At 49.3% G+C, this 17651-nt stretch overlaps 8 protein-coding genes across 8 annotated transcripts; 4 read left to right on the top strand and 4 right to left on the bottom strand.

Moving 5' to 3' along the window:
* The first annotated feature begins 584 nt into the window (after window positions 1-584).
* On the top strand, window positions 585-2214 carry P170DRAFT_437264 (bZIP transcription factor). The gene has a single exon (XM_024849324.1). It carries the CDS (start codon window positions 1070-1072, stop codon window positions 1934-1936), a length of 867 nt encoding a protein of 288 aa, XP_024705050.1. The 5' UTR covers window positions 585-1069; the 3' UTR covers window positions 1937-2214.
* A 1982-nt stretch (window positions 2215-4196) lies between these two features.
* On the bottom strand, window positions 4197-5452 carry P170DRAFT_426617 (uncharacterized protein; the record flags this gene model as incomplete). The annotated part of the gene is made up of 2 exons (XM_024847723.1): window positions 4197-4766; window positions 4826-5452. 2 exons carry the CDS (start codon window positions 5450-5452, stop codon window positions 4197-4199), a joined length of 1197 nt encoding a protein of 398 aa, XP_024705049.1.
* Window positions 5453-6604: 1152 nt separating this feature from the next.
* Window positions 6605-7106, bottom strand: P170DRAFT_465071 (uncharacterized protein; the record flags this gene model as incomplete). Its single annotated transcript, XM_024852296.1, has 1 exon — window positions 6605-7106. The coding sequence occupies exon 1, from the start codon at window positions 7058-7060 to the stop codon at window positions 6605-6607; it is 456 nt and encodes a 151-aa protein (XP_024705048.1). The 5' UTR covers window positions 7061-7106.
* A 554-nt stretch (window positions 7107-7660) lies between these two features.
* Window positions 7661-9847, bottom strand: P170DRAFT_456280 (Zn(II)2Cys6 transcription factor). Its single transcript, XM_024851605.1, has 6 exons — window positions 9772-9847; window positions 9484-9726; window positions 9335-9418; window positions 9000-9283; window positions 8709-8939; window positions 7661-8659 (listed from the first exon to the last, which is right to left on the bottom strand). Exons 1-6 carry the CDS (start codon window positions 9800-9802, stop codon window positions 8078-8080), a joined length of 1455 nt encoding a protein of 484 aa, XP_024705047.1. The 5' UTR covers window positions 9803-9847; the 3' UTR covers window positions 7661-8077.
* A 427-nt stretch (window positions 9848-10274) lies between these two features.
* On the top strand, window positions 10275-11322 carry P170DRAFT_357555 (NAD(P)-binding protein; the record flags this gene model as incomplete). Its single annotated transcript, XM_024844224.1, has 5 exons — window positions 10275-10316; window positions 10376-10534; window positions 10593-10699; window positions 10759-11075; window positions 11132-11322. The coding sequence occupies 5 exons, from the start codon at window positions 10275-10277 to the stop codon at window positions 11320-11322; spliced, it is 816 nt and encodes a 271-aa protein (XP_024705046.1).
* A 691-nt stretch (window positions 11323-12013) lies between these two features.
* P170DRAFT_384945 (porphobilinogen deaminase) lies at window positions 12014-13159 on the top strand. Its single transcript, XM_024845701.1, has 2 exons — window positions 12014-12555; window positions 12608-13159. Exons 1-2 carry the CDS (start codon window positions 12056-12058, stop codon window positions 13131-13133), a joined length of 1026 nt encoding a protein of 341 aa, XP_024705045.1. The 5' UTR covers window positions 12014-12055; the 3' UTR covers window positions 13134-13159.
* Window positions 13160-14619: 1460 nt separating this feature from the next.
* P170DRAFT_476029 (uncharacterized protein) lies at window positions 14620-15621 on the bottom strand (the record flags this gene model as incomplete). Its single annotated transcript, XM_024853312.1, has 4 exons — window positions 14620-14745; window positions 14795-14865; window positions 14949-15311; window positions 15432-15621. The coding sequence occupies 4 exons, from the start codon at window positions 15619-15621 to the stop codon at window positions 14620-14622; spliced, it is 750 nt and encodes a 249-aa protein (XP_024705044.1).
* A 910-nt stretch (window positions 15622-16531) lies between these two features.
* On the top strand, window positions 16532-17630 carry P170DRAFT_409317 (uncharacterized protein). Its single transcript, XM_024846771.1, has 3 exons — window positions 16532-16849; window positions 16922-17193; window positions 17245-17630. The coding sequence occupies exons 1-3, from the start codon at window positions 16669-16671 to the stop codon at window positions 17584-17586; spliced, it is 795 nt and encodes a 264-aa protein (XP_024705043.1). The 5' UTR covers window positions 16532-16668; the 3' UTR covers window positions 17587-17630.
* Window positions 17631-17651: the final 21 nt, after the last annotated feature.

The raw sequence follows: 17651 nt of genomic DNA, 5'->3' as shown, positions 1-17651 counted from the left end.
CGACGGATAAAACTCGGCTTCTAGAAAATACGACCGTTCGGTTTTTCGATAATGGATTCAGATGCTCTCAGGCTAAGTTTCTGTCTTGGCTTTGTTTGTTTGTCCTGCAAAAAGGACAGATATGCGCCCTGATGTAACTTCCAAGGAACAAGCTACTATAGCCACTAGCGTCATAGCTCCTACACCGTGCATGTTAATATGGAGTGGCCCCGTAAGCCTGCACACCAGGTTGATTGATTAAGGGGAATGAGAGCTGTAGCACGAGTACAGGTCTGGCAAGGTGTTACAGACGCATGCATTCTTCCAATCCAAAGGCTGTGCTACCAACCGGACTGTTTGTCGCAATCTATGAGGTCATCGTCGGGCTGGCGTTCGTATCCCACCCGGGAAGAACAATGAATCCCAAAAAGGAAAGCAAAAGAAAGAAAGTGGGATCTATAGTGTATGATAATTAAGCTAAGGACATGGTTCGGGATCGTGGTGGACAAATGTAGAAATGTATTTTCTGATCGACATGACACCCACTCTTCCCGGGAAGTGATATATTAACATCCTCAGCTCGGCCAGAGAGGTCGAAACAGCCAGGTGGTGTGACAGGTGCATCAGCACTCGTTTCATCGATCTGCAATACGCCATTGGCTGGGCCATGAGTCTGGCTGATCTGAACGCAGGACATGGAGTGACTGCTAGGGTTCAGGGTGTCATCCCAGCCAATCGCAGCTCGCAGCCGATGATCTGCGTGGCAAACCTGGAACAGCTGGATCCATTCATACCATCCAAGGTATGGAGGAGGTGGTCTCGGACTGGCATCCGCCAGACAACGGCCTAGTCTTCTACCTTCCATGTCTTTCACTTTAAGACCGAGGGCGCCCGCGTCGCCATTTTTCAAGCCAACCGTTGCAGAAGTCCGACCATTTAAAAAGCATGGCACCTGCCCTCGTGCGACTGCTCGGTTTACTCTACATCGTGTCCACTAAATAGGCGCCCTCGATCGTGTATCGCCTTTGTCTAATCCTCTGCGCGAAATGCACCCTTCTGTTCACACTCCTTTACACGAAGTGCTCGAAAGATGTCCGCCCAAATAACCCACCCGCCCAGTGCGAATCTCGCCTTCCCTGACCCTGCGACCAGCGCCTTCGCTCTACCGAATGTCCCGCTTACACCGGGGTTCTTCTCGCTCCCTTCCCTCGCAAATACAGTCGACTGGCCGCTATCTGACACTCTCCCTACGCCGCCTCCAATCCCTTCTTGGGCCATCAAACCCGACCCAGACGGACTCAATCCTCCAAGCCAGCAGCAAAAGTCGCTATGCATCGACCCGTCCCTCCAACCGTCCTCCAAACCATCACCCTCTACAACCGCAAGCACAAAACCCCCACGAAGTGCATCATCATCGACACCCACCTCCTCATCAGCCTCATCACAAACACCACCATCCCAATCGAAATCCCAAATTTCGAAAGACCGCCTCAAACGCGAAAACTTCCTCGCCCGCAACCGCATGGCCGCCAGCAAATGCCGGCAGAAGAAGAAGAAGCACAACAAAGCGCTCGAGAACGAGTACGAGCGGGTCGCGCGAGAGAAGAAGCTCCTACAGACCGAGGCGGACTATCTGCGCGCGCAGGTCCTGCAGCTGAAAGACGAGCTGCTGCGGCATTCGCAGTGCGAGGATGCGTCGATCAAGGGGCATTTGAATAAGATGGTGACTCAGGTGGCGATGACGAGGAAGAGTGATACGTTTATTGATATTAATAGTTTGCTGACGACGAGCGAGGAGGAGGGGAGTGTGGATGCGGATAGTCCGTTGTTGCAGGAGGTGATGGAGCCGGAGAGGAGGGATTTATATCGGATGGGAGAGGGGGAGGTGGATGCTGCTGGACCAGGGGTTGGAGTGCGGACAGGGGATAATTTTGATGATTTTGTTGATTTCGGTTGATTACCCCTTTCTCGGATTTTCTGGCTGATGTTGGAGTTGGTCTGGTGTGCTTTTTGATATCAAGGGTCGGCGTTTGTCTATTCTGTTCTATTAACGAATGTATACGATGTTAATGTGCGTTTTGGCTGTGGTCTACAATTATAGGCGCTTATTTAATCATCTTCTGGTTTTGTTGGACTTTCTCGACTTCGTGTTTGTTTATCCTCTCTCACTCGCTCAAGATGCCTTTTCATCAGTAGGTACTCTGTATGGTGTGCCTAGGTTCGATATAATATACAAACAGAAAGTAATTTAAAAACAAAGTTTAGAATGCGTATACATTAGGCAGTAACGAAAGCTTCACCCTCGTAGCTCCGAGGTCTTAAGATAATTGCACACGGAGAATCCAGTTCGGATTTGAGATAGCGCTAGGAATAAAACTCGGCGGTGGGCGACATTTGAAGCTTACAGATGGTCAGCTAGTGTGGCTAAACACGTAGAAACCCAGGCTTTTGCCAAATTGGAAGCCTTTGGCAATTTGGAGATGAGGAAACTAATATCCGCCAGACTACACTTGGCTCATGTGACTCCATCAGCCGCTGCCCCAACTCCAGGGAAAATCTCCTCTCGACCAAGTCTTGTCTTCGTTCTTCACGAAGGTACTCCCGCAGGTGAGCAGAATGCCGAGGAACTGTCATTAGCTCATCAAAGATTGAAGTCCCAACGCCAATGGTCTTGACTGAATTGCAAAGCACCCATTGTTTACCTCCTGACCCGTTGGACCAACCTCTACCAGACCTAGTTGACCTCCCCCGCGTCAAGGAAGGTTAATTTATGAATTGAAATGAGAAAGGGGCTTCCGATTAAGCCCTCGAGTCATTCACTGCTGCTATCGAATTATAATCCAGCAGGATGCGCGATGAGCGGTACCGGGAAATGGCACTGCATAAAGGTGCGCGCACCATACTCTCAAAGTTGGCATGAATGAGATCCCAAAACTAATTAATTCGCGAATCAGCATAGGGCCCCATAAGAATATCAAACCAACCACATAGCCAACTCTTTCCAATTAATACTCTGCTTGTCCTGCTACAATCCTGAATCCAGCCCTACCCCTGATATTTCCTGGTTGCGGGAGTTGAGCTGCAATTTTGACACAGATAAATCTCGTTGATTTCTGGCCGCCACTACATTTATTATTGGCATTTCGACGCTGGTGGGATTGTTTACACTTCCGACGATGAGATCGGAGAAATATACTTAAGGGGCGTAGACGAAAGGTCATGTCTACTCTCAGCGGCGAGATTGAAGCCCAGGGGCGTTAATCGGGGTTTGGATTAAACCTTGACTGAGCAGTCTCTTGCTAATTGTTAGCATGATATTTTCAAAACCGAGAATAGCCTTTCCTCCACAACAACTCACTCTTTTCTTTCCTCTACACAGTGCGCTGATGCGATCAAGACGAGCGATACCACAATAAAGCACCGGAGCCAGCTGTACTCCCTGTGAGCATGACCAATTTGATTGTGAGGCTAGCCGGCAGACTTCAATGCCTAACACCTGAATGAACACCCTCCTATGAATTCAGATCAGGTCATACTTCAGGATCATCGAGAATCATCTCTGCTAACTTCCGTCTCTCTAGACCCGACCCTCTTGAACAGACGGCTCCCCTCCGCCCCGATACACCGCATCCCGATACGGACACTGATACTCCTGATTTGACCGCTCACTACGACCTGTGTCACAAGCGTATGCTTACATCGCAACGATATCCTGGTGTTGAAGATATACCCGCCTCACCCATAAGGATTGGTGATGGTCGTAGGAGTCAATACTAGGGAACAGAGGTGCCAGCCTTCCTCAGTCATCGGGCGACAATGACAATCTTCCCACGATTGCCGTTCGTCACATCACGCCGTTGGAATACAGAGGAGGGAGGTGCAAATGGTCTACCTGACTAGGAACCGGTGCTGGGATTGGCGCTACCTACTCCATACTTAGGGTCGGATTCCTTACGAATGATCGGGAAGAGGGCACAAAGAGAGGAGATGACAAGAACAATGGGAGTATGCGTCAGGCTGTGAAGCAAGATGAGTACTCGGTAGACTCTCTGCTGGAACAGAAATGAAGAGGAAAAAGAACGGTCCTGCCTGGATTCGAACCCGGGAATTCCTTCTTTAGGAATTACGTCATAGGGGAATGGTGGGTCTGCCAGTGGGCTCACAGCCAATGGAAAACAGGAGAAATGGATGGAAATCGAACGATTCGCGATCTTTCGTCAACTTTCTACATCCATCGGTGCCGAATACCGACGTTCCATATACGACGTCCGCGAAGTTTCATCTACTGCGCCATGCTCCCGACACTGAGAACGAGGAGCAAGAGCTCTGCGATAGGTCGCAGCCGCCCTTAGACCATCAACAAGCGACTCCGGAACGCAATCGACCAATCCCAACCCCAGGACGAGGGGCGTATCGCTTGGTGCGAAATACCGAATGGTAGCTACGGCAGTAGACATAGTCAGGTGCCAGTCTGCCATCTCAAGCAGCAGACATCGCAGCGCCGTCTCATGCAATGGCTCTCCAGGACTCACCATCGCCCCGCTATCGTTGCTTCGCAGCGGAACCAGGGCGCTGTCTGGGAAATGGAAGAGGTCGGGAGAAGAGGCAAAGATTTTGTCCAAGATGGTAACGGTGGTGCTGTGCAGCGGGTGATGGTATCGTCCCTTTGGTCCGATCGCTGTTATCTGGGCACCGATGCGGCCGAGCTCGTGGAATATGGAAGGGAGATCGGCCTCTGGAGCTGTAATGGTGATGCTGTGAGCGTCCATGACCACGGAAAGGTACGCCTGCTCAAGGAGAGCGGTTAGCTGGGATCCGCGGATGATGGTATCGTGGAACGCTCTACCTCTTCATATCCGGCCAGGATTGTCATCACTCTGCTTCTATTTGTGGCAGACGTCCATCTTGTTGTCAGTGAAATCATCCTTGCCGGAAGCACGCCAAATTGATTGTCCAAGTCTACCATGGCCCCAATACACAATGCCAGCCGCAGCGCAACAGCCGCGTGCTTTCCAATCGCCGCCGTATCCTTGGAGCACGACAACGCACTAGCCGTTAGGAAACCTGTGCAGAGACCTCGAAAACCCCCATGTGCAACTGATTTCATCATCTCGCTATGGTCGACCCCCGATTCGGCCAAGTAATTGAGATATTCCATTAATTGCACCACTATCGTCAGCGGACCCAGGTGCTTGTTCGATAATAAGGACTTGCAGTTGCCTAAGTTGTCGCTGTCGCCGGTTGTCCATCCTTTCATGTCTCGTAGTAATCCCGCACCGGGTATTTCACCTAACGCGGGATAGCCTTTCACCAGGGTGGTCCAAATTTTCGGAAGCTCAGCGATGGCGGCATCGATTGTTTTGAGTATTGTATCGTGTCTGTGGTTCTCGCGTAGCTGAAGAAAATACTCTTGAGGAGGGAAAACTGTCGTCTGAGGGCTACAGACAAAGATCGATGGGGTTTCTGACGGCATTTTGGAAGATCCTGGAAGGTTGAAGATAAGAACCACTCCCGATAACAGTCTGCATCGGCAATAGGAAATAGGTTATATGAAGCTATAAGTCGGTGAAGCACGCATTCCGACGATTTGACAGTCACGTTCCGACTCTGATTGCCGAACCTGGCGGCTATGCAAGGCGCACGTACGGAGTGAACCAATACTAAGCATTGGCTGCATGCATGTCCCTGGTGGTTGTGCGATTGCCCCTCGTCTATGGGATCGGGTGCTGCGGAGGTAAATTATGGAATGTGGTCGATGTTCATATTTGACCCGTTTCCTTCTATTCGAAATCCCCAGATAGACTTGACGGTCCATTCGACTTGCTCTAAACTGCTAAAACAGGCCAATTATCAAACCCACACGCAACGATGCGAGACAACTCTTCTGTCGATCCTGTTATGTCCCTTGCATTATGCACCAGAAGGCGCCAATGAGCTGGCAATGAGTATGTATATTTCAGCAGTCACCACTAAGATCTTTGAACCTTTCATTTGAAGCGCTCAGTTGGGGTGTTACCCATTACATGTGACCCTGCGCATGTATATAAGCCGCACACGATCGATCAAGGGATTGATTCAATCGGGCCAGTGTGCTCTTCATGTATGATAACATCATGAGACGCTGCAAAAGGAAGTTCTTTGATGAGCTGTCTGGGCGGAGACCTTTAGGCGTATGACAATTATGTCGTAAATAGGAATTAGCCTTGGACGCACATAGATCCTTCCCACAGTGTTGAAGGCAACCTAATCTATTATCCAAGGATAAGAGTAACCAATAGTCGATGAAAAATCAAGGGCCAATGACTTCAACTAGCCTATTTGAAATAGTCAGCTGGATTCTATATTCTAACATAGTAATAATTACAAATTCTCTATCTTTTAGACCTTCTCAGTTCTTCTATTCTCCATTCTCCACCCTGACCTAAAGAATTACTCTACAAAATCAAAGAATGGGCATTTTAAAATAAGTATAGAAGTTACCGGAAATAGGATTGAACAAGATCCCACGCCGCTTACAACCTACATAAACTTTTCATATCATTCATAATCGTAAGCATCAACATATGTCCGAGCCAAAATCAAATAAGTAGATCAATAGTCCCGACCAGTAAAGCCATAAAGGCCCCTAATCCTGAACAATAGCCCCCAAACTATCAATATCTGCATCCGCAGCCCCATCAAACCCATACAACACGCCGGTCCCAACCTCCTGAATCAGTGGGCCTCCACCATCTCCACCCGCAAAGAAATCCCTATTCTTGGTAGTATGGAATTCCAACGCATCAGCACGACCGTAAGGGTCTCCAATCGCGCCATGAAGCGTCATGGACTGGATGTTCTCGTCGTCGTCGAACGTATACCCCCGGTGGGGGAGGTAATCGTCTTGGTGGCCCACCTGGCGCTCTTGGCCGTCGTTCCAGGATAGACGGAGGCCTCTGAGGACGGTGTATTGTGGTGCGTCGGACGCAGGGCCCCACCAGGCGTCGATTGAATGGACCTTTTGGTCGTTGTCGTAGAGCTGAGAGCCCCAGTCGGTGCCGCCTTGGCCGCCGACGCGCTGGTTGTGGTATGCGTCAGACATGGTTTGGTCGTGTGGGTTTGTAGAGTGAGGATTAATTGGATTGTATGTAGTAGTATTTGGTTGTTCTTGGGGGATGAACTTAGACTGGATTGTGGGAGGAAAATGGAGGTATTTATATTCTTCCATCTACACGGCTACCATTTACACAACCAGGTATTGACAACAGACAAAGAAACAGTCCTCGGAGATCCCAGTATCTGATGTCAAAATTCATCACTACCGACTCAAAACAGTTACATGTGTGGGTCTGGGTCATTGTTCGGCTCTGTATCCGACAGAGCTGTCAAACTTTATTCCCGACGTTTTTTCCGCTTGCGGAACTCCAGATGGCACAATCCTATTCTTAATTGCGCCATTTTTCTTGTAGACAATGGGATTTGGAGAAGAAAGGAGTTGCACGATTTTCTATGATTCATAATAATATGGTCCATGAAGGTGGGGGGAGTATGCTTTTGTTATTTTACCGCGTGAGTGAGTTTGGAAGGTGGCTCCCATGGGATAGTATTGAGCAGGAATGAGATGATTTCCATCCAGAATTAGTGAGAAATGGAATGAAAAGAGTTTGTAAGATCGTGATGTCTGAAGAAAGCGAATTGCCAACTTTTCTTTTTTTTAAAAAAAGCCCCAAAGCTCAGCATGATTCACTAAGGTGGTTAGCTGGATACATCAGAATATACAAATGGCGGGGGTAAAAAAAGAAAAGAAGACGGAGAAGAAAAGAAGCGGCTGTGAGAAAAAGAACGATTATTATGAAAAACCTCAGCACAATTCCCATATTCTCAACAATGGCATGGAGCCAGCTCTACGTATATCCGGCAGACATGTTTTCGCCACGGGAGGAGGATCCAAACAACTAGGCTAAGGACGAAAGATTGTCTCTATCCCCCATTCCAACCGCCGCATTCGGAATAAAACCCTATTCACGATTTATATGCTGTGTAAAGAACATGGCGATTTTCCGTGAATGAACCACGGAACATGCGATCCACTAGACAGGGTACATGACAGAACCGAGTACTAAACAAATGTCGGCATTATGGTACAGCAGCTAATCATAGCGCTCAGCTTGTCCATATAGTTCAGTTCTCCATCAGCAAGATCATCCTGGACCCAAATGGCCTGGATAAGCCTCGTAACGAGAAAGAGTGAGCGAGAGGAAGCGGATTTCTCAGTTCGAGTGATGAGATCGAGGACGATGCGCCGTTCCTCGTCTGTTTCTGCCTCGCACCCTAGTACGAATAAAGGGAATTGGCGGTCGCAAGCGGCGAGATCGGAGAAAAGCTTGAAAGCTCGGGAAATGTGTTGCTGTAGTGCAATGGCTGGCTCGGAGACGTTTCCGGTCGCTTTGTTGAGATAGACCAGCATGGATAGTTGGAATAATTCAGTCATTTTGGCACTTTCTAGGCGTTGTACTCCGTTCCTCTCCGGTGTTGATATGGGCATGGCTCGTACCCTCCATTCCAAAATGTTGACGAACGACAAATATTCACTCAACTTCTCGGCTGGAGCGGTCGGTGGTGGCCTAGCAGCCACGGCGTCGCAGACATTCGACAGCAGCTGTATCGTTGGATCAAAGCCAAAGACCGTCGCAGGGGGGACCTAGAGGATGTCAATGAGGGATGATCCTAGGTCTGAACTATGTGCGTACATTGGCCCAAGGGTATTCCGATGCGCAGGCAGGTGGAATTAGCTTGTCCTCCTCCGAGCTCCAATGTAGCTGGCTGAACCGCGACATCACATCGTGATAATATATCCAGTCTAGTAAGACTTTGAAGTCACTATTTGGGTCGATCAGGCAAGATGAAGACGCATTGATGATTTTCTTGACACCGCCAATGTAGCACCTCCAATGCCCTGATGTGCATGATGCGCGGTGAATCTGGCAGAGAGTTAGAAATGCCATATTGAAGGGGTGTTATTATAATGTTGAGAATGCTACCTCGAAAGAACATAGAAGCATACCGGTAGCAACATGCTGGGCTGCTGCCATCGGACCGATATCAATCCATGACGCAGCAGCTAATGCTTTCAGAGCGGATAGCTTAAGCTGCCCGGCCTGATCTTGCAGTCCATAAAGATGGAGCGAAGATAAGGCTAGCATGGAGTGAAGCACCGCAGTAGCGGATGGGGTGTTGCTTGTCAAGCACATCCGGATGAGAAGGTTTCCGACGCTAGTGGGGTCATGGCCGAAGGTGGTTAATGAGCGAGAGGCTGTGCATTGAACTACATGGAGTGAGTAGGCTGTAAAGCATGGAGCGTTTACGAAGAACTGACAGTATTCGAAGAGGTAAGCCTCCCTAACGTTCAAGTTGAGCGGGTTGAATGGCATCGGGGCTTGGAGCACAAGTTTAGTGTATCCTAGCAGGCATTAGTATCGATTGGCTCTTTCAACGGTCAGGATCTATTGGGCTCAGATCACTTACTGTCCGACACTAGACCCAGCAAATGATAATGCATCTCGATATCCCATGACGACGCATTCACCAATAGCGGGTCTGACACCCGTCGACCCCCCTTTCTAGCTCGCGGTAACTTTCCAACCTTTGCGCGCTTGCGATCATTCGCATTCGGCCAAGACAGACGAAGACCATAGCCCTGGCAAGTCCGGCCTGACTTGGAGCACTGGACGCATGTTGGAAGGGCCCTGTCGCAGAGGATTCGACGGTCTAGACAGCGTTAGTCGGGCACCAGCAGTAGGCCGGATGAATTACCCCTGCACGTTCCACAGCCTTTATGCGTCATTTGATCTTCTAGGGACAGTGCATTCAGTCTGAGGTCTGAAAGACAGGATGATGAGACTTGACAAAGCTGTCAGCTCACCTCGAATGCCATTAATAAGCGCTGGCCCCGCAAGGCTTGGCATCGGCGTTAGAGGATCTGTCACGGTTATGTCCGGACCAATCGGGAGACGAGGGCCAGAGCTTGGCGCTGCAGGGGAGTCGATAGTCGAGCAAAGGTCAAGTATTCGCGAGTCTACCATCGTCATCCAACTATATGTTCGCAAACTGACATCGAGGGTCGGAGTTAAGCCAATGGGCAATTTGAAATCTATGGCATTTCACGGGCATCCTCTGCTAGGTTCTTCCTGTTATATATAAAGGCCGTCAAGATCCCGCAAAGTGAACAAGACACGGCAATTCACCAAGCACATAGCCTACTAGCAAACCAGCAGAAACAATCTCAAATCAATACTTTTAGGACGGTTCCCTCACAAATGCCCTCCTACGCTATTACCGGAGCCTCCAGAGGCATTGGTGTTAGTCTCACTTCTTCACGATATGCCATTGAGAAATATGCCAACCTGACGATATATAGTGGGAATTCCTCCGCCAGATATCCAGCGACCCCAATAACGTGGTCATTGGTATTGTTCGGGACAAAGCGACCACCGAGAGAAAGGTCTTACAGGAGCTGCCTGGTAGGCCAAATATTCATATCCTCCAGGCCGACCTTGTGGATTACGCTGCCCTGAAAGTGAGTACAGCAAGCAATACCCAGCCTACCGTGTCCTTAATCTGACATAATTGAATAGGCTGCGTCCGCAGACACGGCTCGAATCACTGGCGGCGGACTGGATTACCTGATTGCCAACGCTGGTCTCATTTCTCAATTCGACGCTTACGACCCAATCGGCGTTTTGTATGTCTACTACCCATTCAATCGGTTTGCTTCGACCAAGTACTAACCCGGTATTCCAGAGGCCAACAGCCCGAAGCGCTTCAGCAAAATCTGCTCGAATACTTCAACATCAACGTCGTCGGCAACATCCACCTATTCAATCTCTTCACGCCTCTTATCCTCAAAGGAGACGCCAAAAAGGTCATCGCTTTATCCACCGGTCAAGCTGATCTGGACATCATCCCGAAACTCAATATCGACTTGTGCCCTGCTTATGCTATCAGCAAGGCGGGTCTGAATACCGCGGTGGCTAAGTTCAGCGCGCAGTATGCTAAGGACGGAGTCTTGTTCATGAGCATTTGTCCTGGAATGGTCGAGACGGGGCATTTCGCTAAAGGTACGCATCTCCCATATCTGAATATGAGAGGTTGGGTAGGAGCTGATAGGGCATAGCAAATGAGGAGCAGATGAAAGGCCTGATGAGGATGCTGGGCTCTTTCAAAGAGTACGCGCCTTATATTGAAGGTCCGGCTACCCCGGAGGAGTCGGTCAAGGATGTCTTGTATGTGATGGATAACGCTAGTGTTGAGAAAGGGCATGGCGGATCTTTCCTGTCTCATCATGGCAACAAACAGTGGCTTTAAAGGACAGTAGGATGTTTGGATGCGGATCAGAACAGTCTCATGGGCCTTGGAGAGTGCTTTAAAGTCAACACAGAGAGCTCTATCAACTTTCAGTCCTCTGTCGTGTGAGTTTAGTGAGGTATAGAAATTCAAGAGAAAATTTACAAGGCGTCGGTCACTTGACCTGCTCAACCCTCGTGTCGGTGCCTGAGGCAAGTAGCCTCCCTTCCCAACATCGCCTGTTGTTTGTTCGCTTTTCCATTCCCTTTCGCCACCTTCTTCATGGCTCAATATTCCAACTAAACCGAGTGACTGGTCTCCTTTGAACACGATTCGATCAGAGTATTGTAGAGAGATATAAATATAGAAGGGTTAGATCCACTCAGTGCTAAGAATGCCTCTAATTTGCCCTCAATGTGAACAGAAAAGACAGAACAGATTTCAAATTTGCTCTTCCAGCAACTCGGAAGAAAGGTCTAAAACAATGAAGCGAAAATAAATCCTTTAATTCATTCGCTATATCGGCGATGGAAGCGTCTGGTTTCGTTTTCCAATATAAATTCGGCCCCCATCTAGACCTCCGCGGGCTAACACAGCCCTAGACTGCATATAGATTAGCCTCACAATGAAATAGCTGAGCTGACACATATGACACTAAGATAAGAAGATAGCCACCCCTCCAATCGCGCAATAACATGCCACCTTCAATCCCCGAAAACTCAATCCCGGGGCATCCATCCCATCAAACAAAACCATGGCCACTACCTCCACCCCCAGCCAAGAGCTGGTGATCGGCACCCGCAATTCCAAGCTCGCTCTCGTGCAGGCCGAGCGCGTCTCGCAGGACTTGGCGCGGGTGAATCCCGAATTCAAGTTTCCGTGGCGGACGGTGTCCGTGAGCGGCGATGTGGATAAGACGAGTCCGTTTCTGAAATTCGGCGGTCCGTCGGACGCGGCGAAGAATATCTGGACGGAGGAGATGGAGGCGAAGTTGAAGGCTGGAGAGCTGGATTTGCTGGTCCATTGTTTGAAGGATATGCCGACGAAGCTGCCGAGTGGATGCGTGCTTGGGGCGATTGTGCATCGCCAGGATCCGAGTGATGCTTTTGTCGTGAAGGAGTCTTTGCGCGATAAATACACAGATCTGACAGAGTTGCCAGCGGGATCGGTCATTGGAACAAGTTCTACTCGACGGAAGGCTTTGTTGGCGTACAAGTTTCCGCATTTGGTAGTGCAGGAATGTCGTGGGAATCTGTAAGACTTTGTCCTCTCATCTGACGCTTAGCTTAATTGACTGGTATTATAGTGATACCCGCCTTCGCAAGCTCGACGATCCCGAAGGCCCGTTTACAGCCATCATCGTCGCCACGGCTGGCCTTGTCCGCATTGACATGGCGCACCGCATCACGAAACGTCTGTCACCGTCGGACTTCCCCTATGCTGTTGGCCAAGGAGCCCTGGGTATTGAAATCCGTGACGACGATCCGCGGACTCTGTCTATGATCCAACCGATTGAGGATGGCCTCGTCCGCAAGATCTGTCTGGCTGAGCGATCCCTGCTGCGGACTCTGCAAGGCGGATGCTCGTCCCCGGTGGCTGTCTATTGCACTCCTGAAACATTGGAGAGCGCTGCCAGCCCCAGGCTAAGATTGGAAGGAATGATTATTCATCCTCATGGAACCAAGCAGGTCTCCGCTGCGTCGTCCGCGCACGTGGGAGGTGACGAGGATGCCGAAGGACTTGGGGCTGAAGTGGCACGGCTACTTGAGGAGAATGGAGGAAGGGATCTTTTGAGTGAAATTGTCAAGCTTTACCAAGAAGAGCCACAATAATCTATACAACATAAAACCTGTAACATGAAAATTCAAAGAACAAAAACCAGCAACGAAGTCTTTGTGAAACAAAGTCAAAGGGGGGGAAGAAAAAATAAAAACACAGAAACCTGTCAGTCATTACAGATATCTGACTCTTCAAGGGATCTTTTTTTTTTTGAGCGATTTGACGCCGTTGATACAGTAGGCGATAATATCGCCGCATTGTCTATGACTTTCCAAAGCTGGGTGACTATCGCCGGGAATTGGCCGTCATGAGTTCGTTTCCGAGAAGTAACAGACGATACTGAAACAGTCGGGGACAAAACTGCCGCATGCTGAAAGATGCGGCACAGGGTAGTAGTTATATAGGGAAGCTCCCCATGTCGAATTCCATATTGAGTCGATGACCACTTGCTTCATTAGATCAACCAGGCAAAGAAAAAAGCAGGTGAATCTTCTTACTGTCATATCTGGCTCAAGGGTTACAAAGCCTCATTTATCATCAATGCTGGAAATACCATATATGGTGTTATTGCTTCTCTCGACTTCCTTCCGAGAATATATGACCATGGCTAGTAGTACCAATAAGCGAAGTAAGAAAGGATAAACAACCGACAATACTGCGGACTTACCCATATAAGGCAACACCTGGTGAGCGTTGTTAATACCGGGCCTTTTCGCCTCCACTACCAGTAAATATGCTTTTGGGGATAATCTTCAGTATCGTAAGACAAAGCATAGTCGGCGACCCCATACACGAGAATATCTTTCGCATCGAGACGGTTCCAACGGAGCTTCAACGGCGTTTCTAACTGCTAATGCACCCTGTCGTAATCAATCTTTCCATTGAACCGTGGAGCGTGTTATGGCTCGATTCCTCCTCTTGAATGGCGCGAAGCATTAAGCATAAAAACGAATTCACTTTCACGCGTATGACTGCCTCGATTTTCGGAGCCCCGCAAAGCGCATGGTCATAGGCCTTCACAGGGTTATCTATACCCATTAGATAGGCTGTGTCTAGCGTTCAAAGCGGGCTAAACATACTAAGATGCTCTGGGGCATCTTTTAGATCGTCTAGTCCTAGAGCCTAGGACCTGCAGCCTTCGAGGCCCGCACTATTCAGTCTGAAAAACACAGGGACGAGGTCTGGAGTTATGGATGTAACTGCCATCGTAGGCAGTGAGCGAGATTTCGGAAGTAGCACCTTTGTACTATTTCCCAGGGCTTGCTTCATGCCTCTCTTCAAATCCGTCCCGCAAGTCATCAACTAAGACCTTGAAATGGCCTAGGAAGATTGATATAGAGACTTTTAGTCTTGAATTGTATGTGGCTATCAGGTGACTGGTCTGTGCTCGATGGGAGGGATATCATAGGCGACAAGGGAGGTATGCGATCAAGGGCTTCACCTTACCAAAGTCCAGCGAGGCAAATGGGCAATGACCGAGATGCGCCAAGGCAACATAAATCAAGAAAGCACGATCGAGATCTAGGGAACGTGGGTTCTTTACCTAGTGGACTCTGGTGCAACAGCCATCGTCACGAGGCTAGCAGCATGATGAACCATCAAACAGATCATGCCGAAGACGTTTGATGATTCGCCCTTATGCATGAAACAAACAGAGAAGTTAATCTTGAGCAGTTAGTCTATGCCCCCAAAAAGCACCGATAGTGTATCTTACGGTGGAATCGGCATCCAGGCGAATGAATTTCCACTCCTTGCCATCGGTGGCAATCCCCCAGATCGTTGTGTCTGCCCGCCTTTTTACGAGCATGATGGAGCATAGCTAACCACATTAGCAGGTGTACCTCATGAATATCCATAAATTGGCTTACCCATATAACAGATGGCCTGGTAAAACCCGTTGTGGGCGTATGACTTAGCCGCCACCACGACCAAATTGGATTCTTGGCACGTGGGATCTTCTCCATACCAAAGGGAGTAGTCCATCTTTCCAGTCACGTCGGTGAGCTTGCCTTTGTACTTCCAGAGGATGTGCACACGCGTCTCAACCTGCATATGCAGGGAGCGGTACTCTCTGAGAGATTCGAAAGACTCACGGGGTTCGGAGGCTCCGGGATGGGCTCTTTTTCTGGCGGCAAGAGCGGCGATGAAGAGGAGGTCAATTTTGATCCTGGCCAGAGCCTCATTCTTTGGGGAGCCCTTGACTACCAGATTGTAGTCGGCGAGGGATGTGACTATGCTTGTTGGCAAGACAGTCCAAAGCAGTCAAATTTGAACAAGCTTACCGACGTGGGGAGGAAGAGGCTTTTCGTATTGAGGCCGTATCTTCTATGGTCCTCCCGCGAACTGCAGACCGAAAATCGTATCCATCTCACCCAAGTCCATCGCAGTCACGGTCTGGGAAGGAAGACCGTCTTCCTGGCTTTGTTTAGTTGCCAGTTCGAGGGCATCGTGGAGATCTTTGCCATCGTTCTTCGGAAGTCTCTTGGCGAGGGCTTTTAGGGTCTTGGTGAGTTCATCAAACCATGGTAGTCTTGGAGCCATTGTTACCTGGAAGCTTTAGTTTTGTTTCCAGTTAGAAGTTGATGTGGTCGCAGTCCCACGATATAATCCCGTGGCGGGATACGGCAATCTTTTTCACTCCATGTCCTTCATCGAACATTATTCGACCAAACGCGCCACGGAGCCAAGTACTGCACTTGGTCTTCTTCCTTTGCGCCCTGACACTTCTGTCCTCTGTTTGTGCCTCTGCGAGTGGCTTTTCACCTTCGTCTGTCTGAAGGATGTCTAGAAGAAATAAAAGGAGAGTCCAACGTCAACGGTAGAGGCATTGTATAGAAGGAAGAGATAGTTGTAGCCAGGCGGCCCATGGGTAATAGAAGCCAATAGGTGAGTGTTCGGAGAGAGATGAAGACTTCGGGAGAGTCGAAGAGAAAGAAGGGGTCCTGTAGGCGGCGAGGGAAGGCGCGCTGACTGGGTGAATAGCCACCCATTCACTCACACGTCAAGATGTCAAAGTCATGATAATAGTGGTGAGTGAATACGCATGGACAATTTGTTTTGTCTTCTTTTCTACCCTGAAAAGACTTTTACGATGCTCATGGGATATAAATTCCGCCATTGGCGAAAACCGAGCCGCCCGGTCCGGCGGCTGACCATCCCAAACCCTAGTTGCATCTCGTAGCCGCCGACCTTCTTGGCCGTCCCATTCAACCTAACCGTTGAAATATCGTACTTTCAGCATTGAGGCGCAGTAGAATTGCACATTTTGATTGGAGGTTGATCCTAGGCTAAAACAATTTGAACTAATCCCCATGAGACTGTGCCGTTCGGCCACCGGCCCTCCCTCGATGCAGGTGCGGCGCAGTCAACTTGCAGACGTTTCTCTGCCTTGCCGACCTGATAAAAGGGTTACATGACCCCTCACCGATTACAAGGGTCTTCTAACTCCTGCGACAAGATTAAGCCATGAGAGCAGCGCCCGGAGCGGCGACTCTTCAAGAAGTTGGCGCCAGTGGACATCCGGTTCTTCACACTCTGTAGTCCGCGACCGGAATATTGCGGTAAAAAGCCTACCGCCACGACCCAAAAATGGTCTCAAGCAAAATACCCCCAATCCAAGGGAAATCTATTTGCAGAGGAACGATCGAGGAGGTCCTCAAAATCTACAACAATTCCAGTCACCCTCTTACCATATTCAGTCGGAGCTCCGACCGAAGTCGCGAGCGCAATGAAGTACCTTATTATCGGTTTCGCAAGATTTTCTTCACTGGTACGTAGCTCCCTATCCCTATTGGTGTAGAGAGGACAGGTTCAAGACTAAGGCAGCGAGTTCGCGAATCAGACGACACCGAGGTTCTTCAAGGAAACAGGTCCTCGGAAGCACGATGTGTTCGACTCACTGCTTTCATCGCGAAGCAGGATGAAGATCATCCGAATCCATATATCTTCGTCGAGCAGAGTGTGCGCCGAGCTGGACGAGAGCGCATCATGATCTACGAACTTCAATTTGGCGGCAAGGTTATTCCGGATCGAGAATATATTTTCCCAGACTGTGGTGACGAGGATCCTCACCGATATCCAGGACAGCGCGACTTGTTACTGTCCGTTCGATCTGTAAGCTCCCTTTCTTTTATGTTCTTCGAGGTATGCTCATGCCTCGAATAGTTACAGCAAGACATTTTCGACGACTATATACGCCGTGCAACGTACTACGGCTATGACTGGAAGGACTGGGCGTGGGTCAACCAACACGCCCTCAAGCACGGATTGGAATATGAACTTTCCCGACCAAAAATACTGGGTGAATCAACAGTCAAGGTCAGCTTTGATCCGGCTGATCTCCAGGCGCTGGTTGATGCAAAGCGAGCAATGCACTTGGCCACCGGTGGCCAGGCGAGCGATAAGATCGAACTTCTGAAACTGCGCTTCAAGGGCCTAGGTAGTTGCACAGAAGATGGCATTCAGTCGGGTGATTTGGATCTGAGAATTGTATATAAGCCTTATTAGATTACTGGGAGGTCGGAAACTATGATGAGAGAAACTCAGCCAGCATTTGAGTGTTTATGTTAACC

The sequence above is a fragment of the Aspergillus steynii genome (assembly GCF_002849105.1).
Source record: "Aspergillus steynii IBT 23096 chromosome Unknown P170scaffold_4, whole genome shotgun sequence".
Lineage (NCBI taxonomy): Eukaryota > Fungi > Ascomycota > Eurotiomycetes > Eurotiales > Aspergillaceae > Aspergillus > Aspergillus steynii.
This window is presented reverse-complemented; position numbering and strand designations above follow the sequence as displayed.

What these genes read in the sequence shown, in the direction of transcription:
- P170DRAFT_384945 (XM_024845701.1), top strand. Translation starts at nt 12,056, where the DNA reads ATGGCCACTACCTCCACCCCCAGCCAAGAGCTGGTGATCGGCACCCGC. An exon ending in CAGGAATGTCGTGGGAATCT is followed by an intron (nt 12,556 to 12,607) that starts GTAAGACTTTGT and finishes CTGGTATTATAG; the next exon opens with TGATACCCGCCTTCGCAAGC.
- P170DRAFT_437264 (XM_024849324.1), top strand. Translation starts at nt 1,070, where the DNA reads ATGTCCGCCCAAATAACCCACCCGCCCAGTGCGAATCTCGCCTTCCCT.
- P170DRAFT_456280 (XM_024851605.1), bottom strand. Translation starts at nt 9,802, where the DNA reads ATGACGCATAAAGGCTGTGGAACGTGCAGGG. An exon ending in AGGCTGTGGAACGTGCAGGG is followed by an intron (nt 9,727 to 9,771) that starts GTAATTCATCCG and finishes AACGCTGTCTAG; the next exon opens with ACCGTCGAATCCTCTGCGAC. An exon ending in CGGAATACCCTTGGGCCAAT is followed by an intron (nt 8,660 to 8,708) that starts GTACGCACATAG and finishes GACATCCTCTAG; the next exon opens with GTCCCCCCTGCGACGGTCTT.
- P170DRAFT_409317 (XM_024846771.1), top strand. Translation starts at nt 16,669, where the DNA reads ATGGTCTCAAGCAAAATACCCCCAATCCAAGGGAAATCTATTTGCAGA. An exon ending in TCGCAAGATTTTCTTCACTG is followed by an intron (nt 16,850 to 16,921) that starts GTACGTAGCTCC and finishes TTCGCGAATCAG; the next exon opens with ACGACACCGAGGTTCTTCAA. An exon ending in TGTTACTGTCCGTTCGATCT is followed by an intron (nt 17,194 to 17,244) that starts GTAAGCTCCCTT and finishes TGCCTCGAATAG; the next exon opens with TTACAGCAAGACATTTTCGA.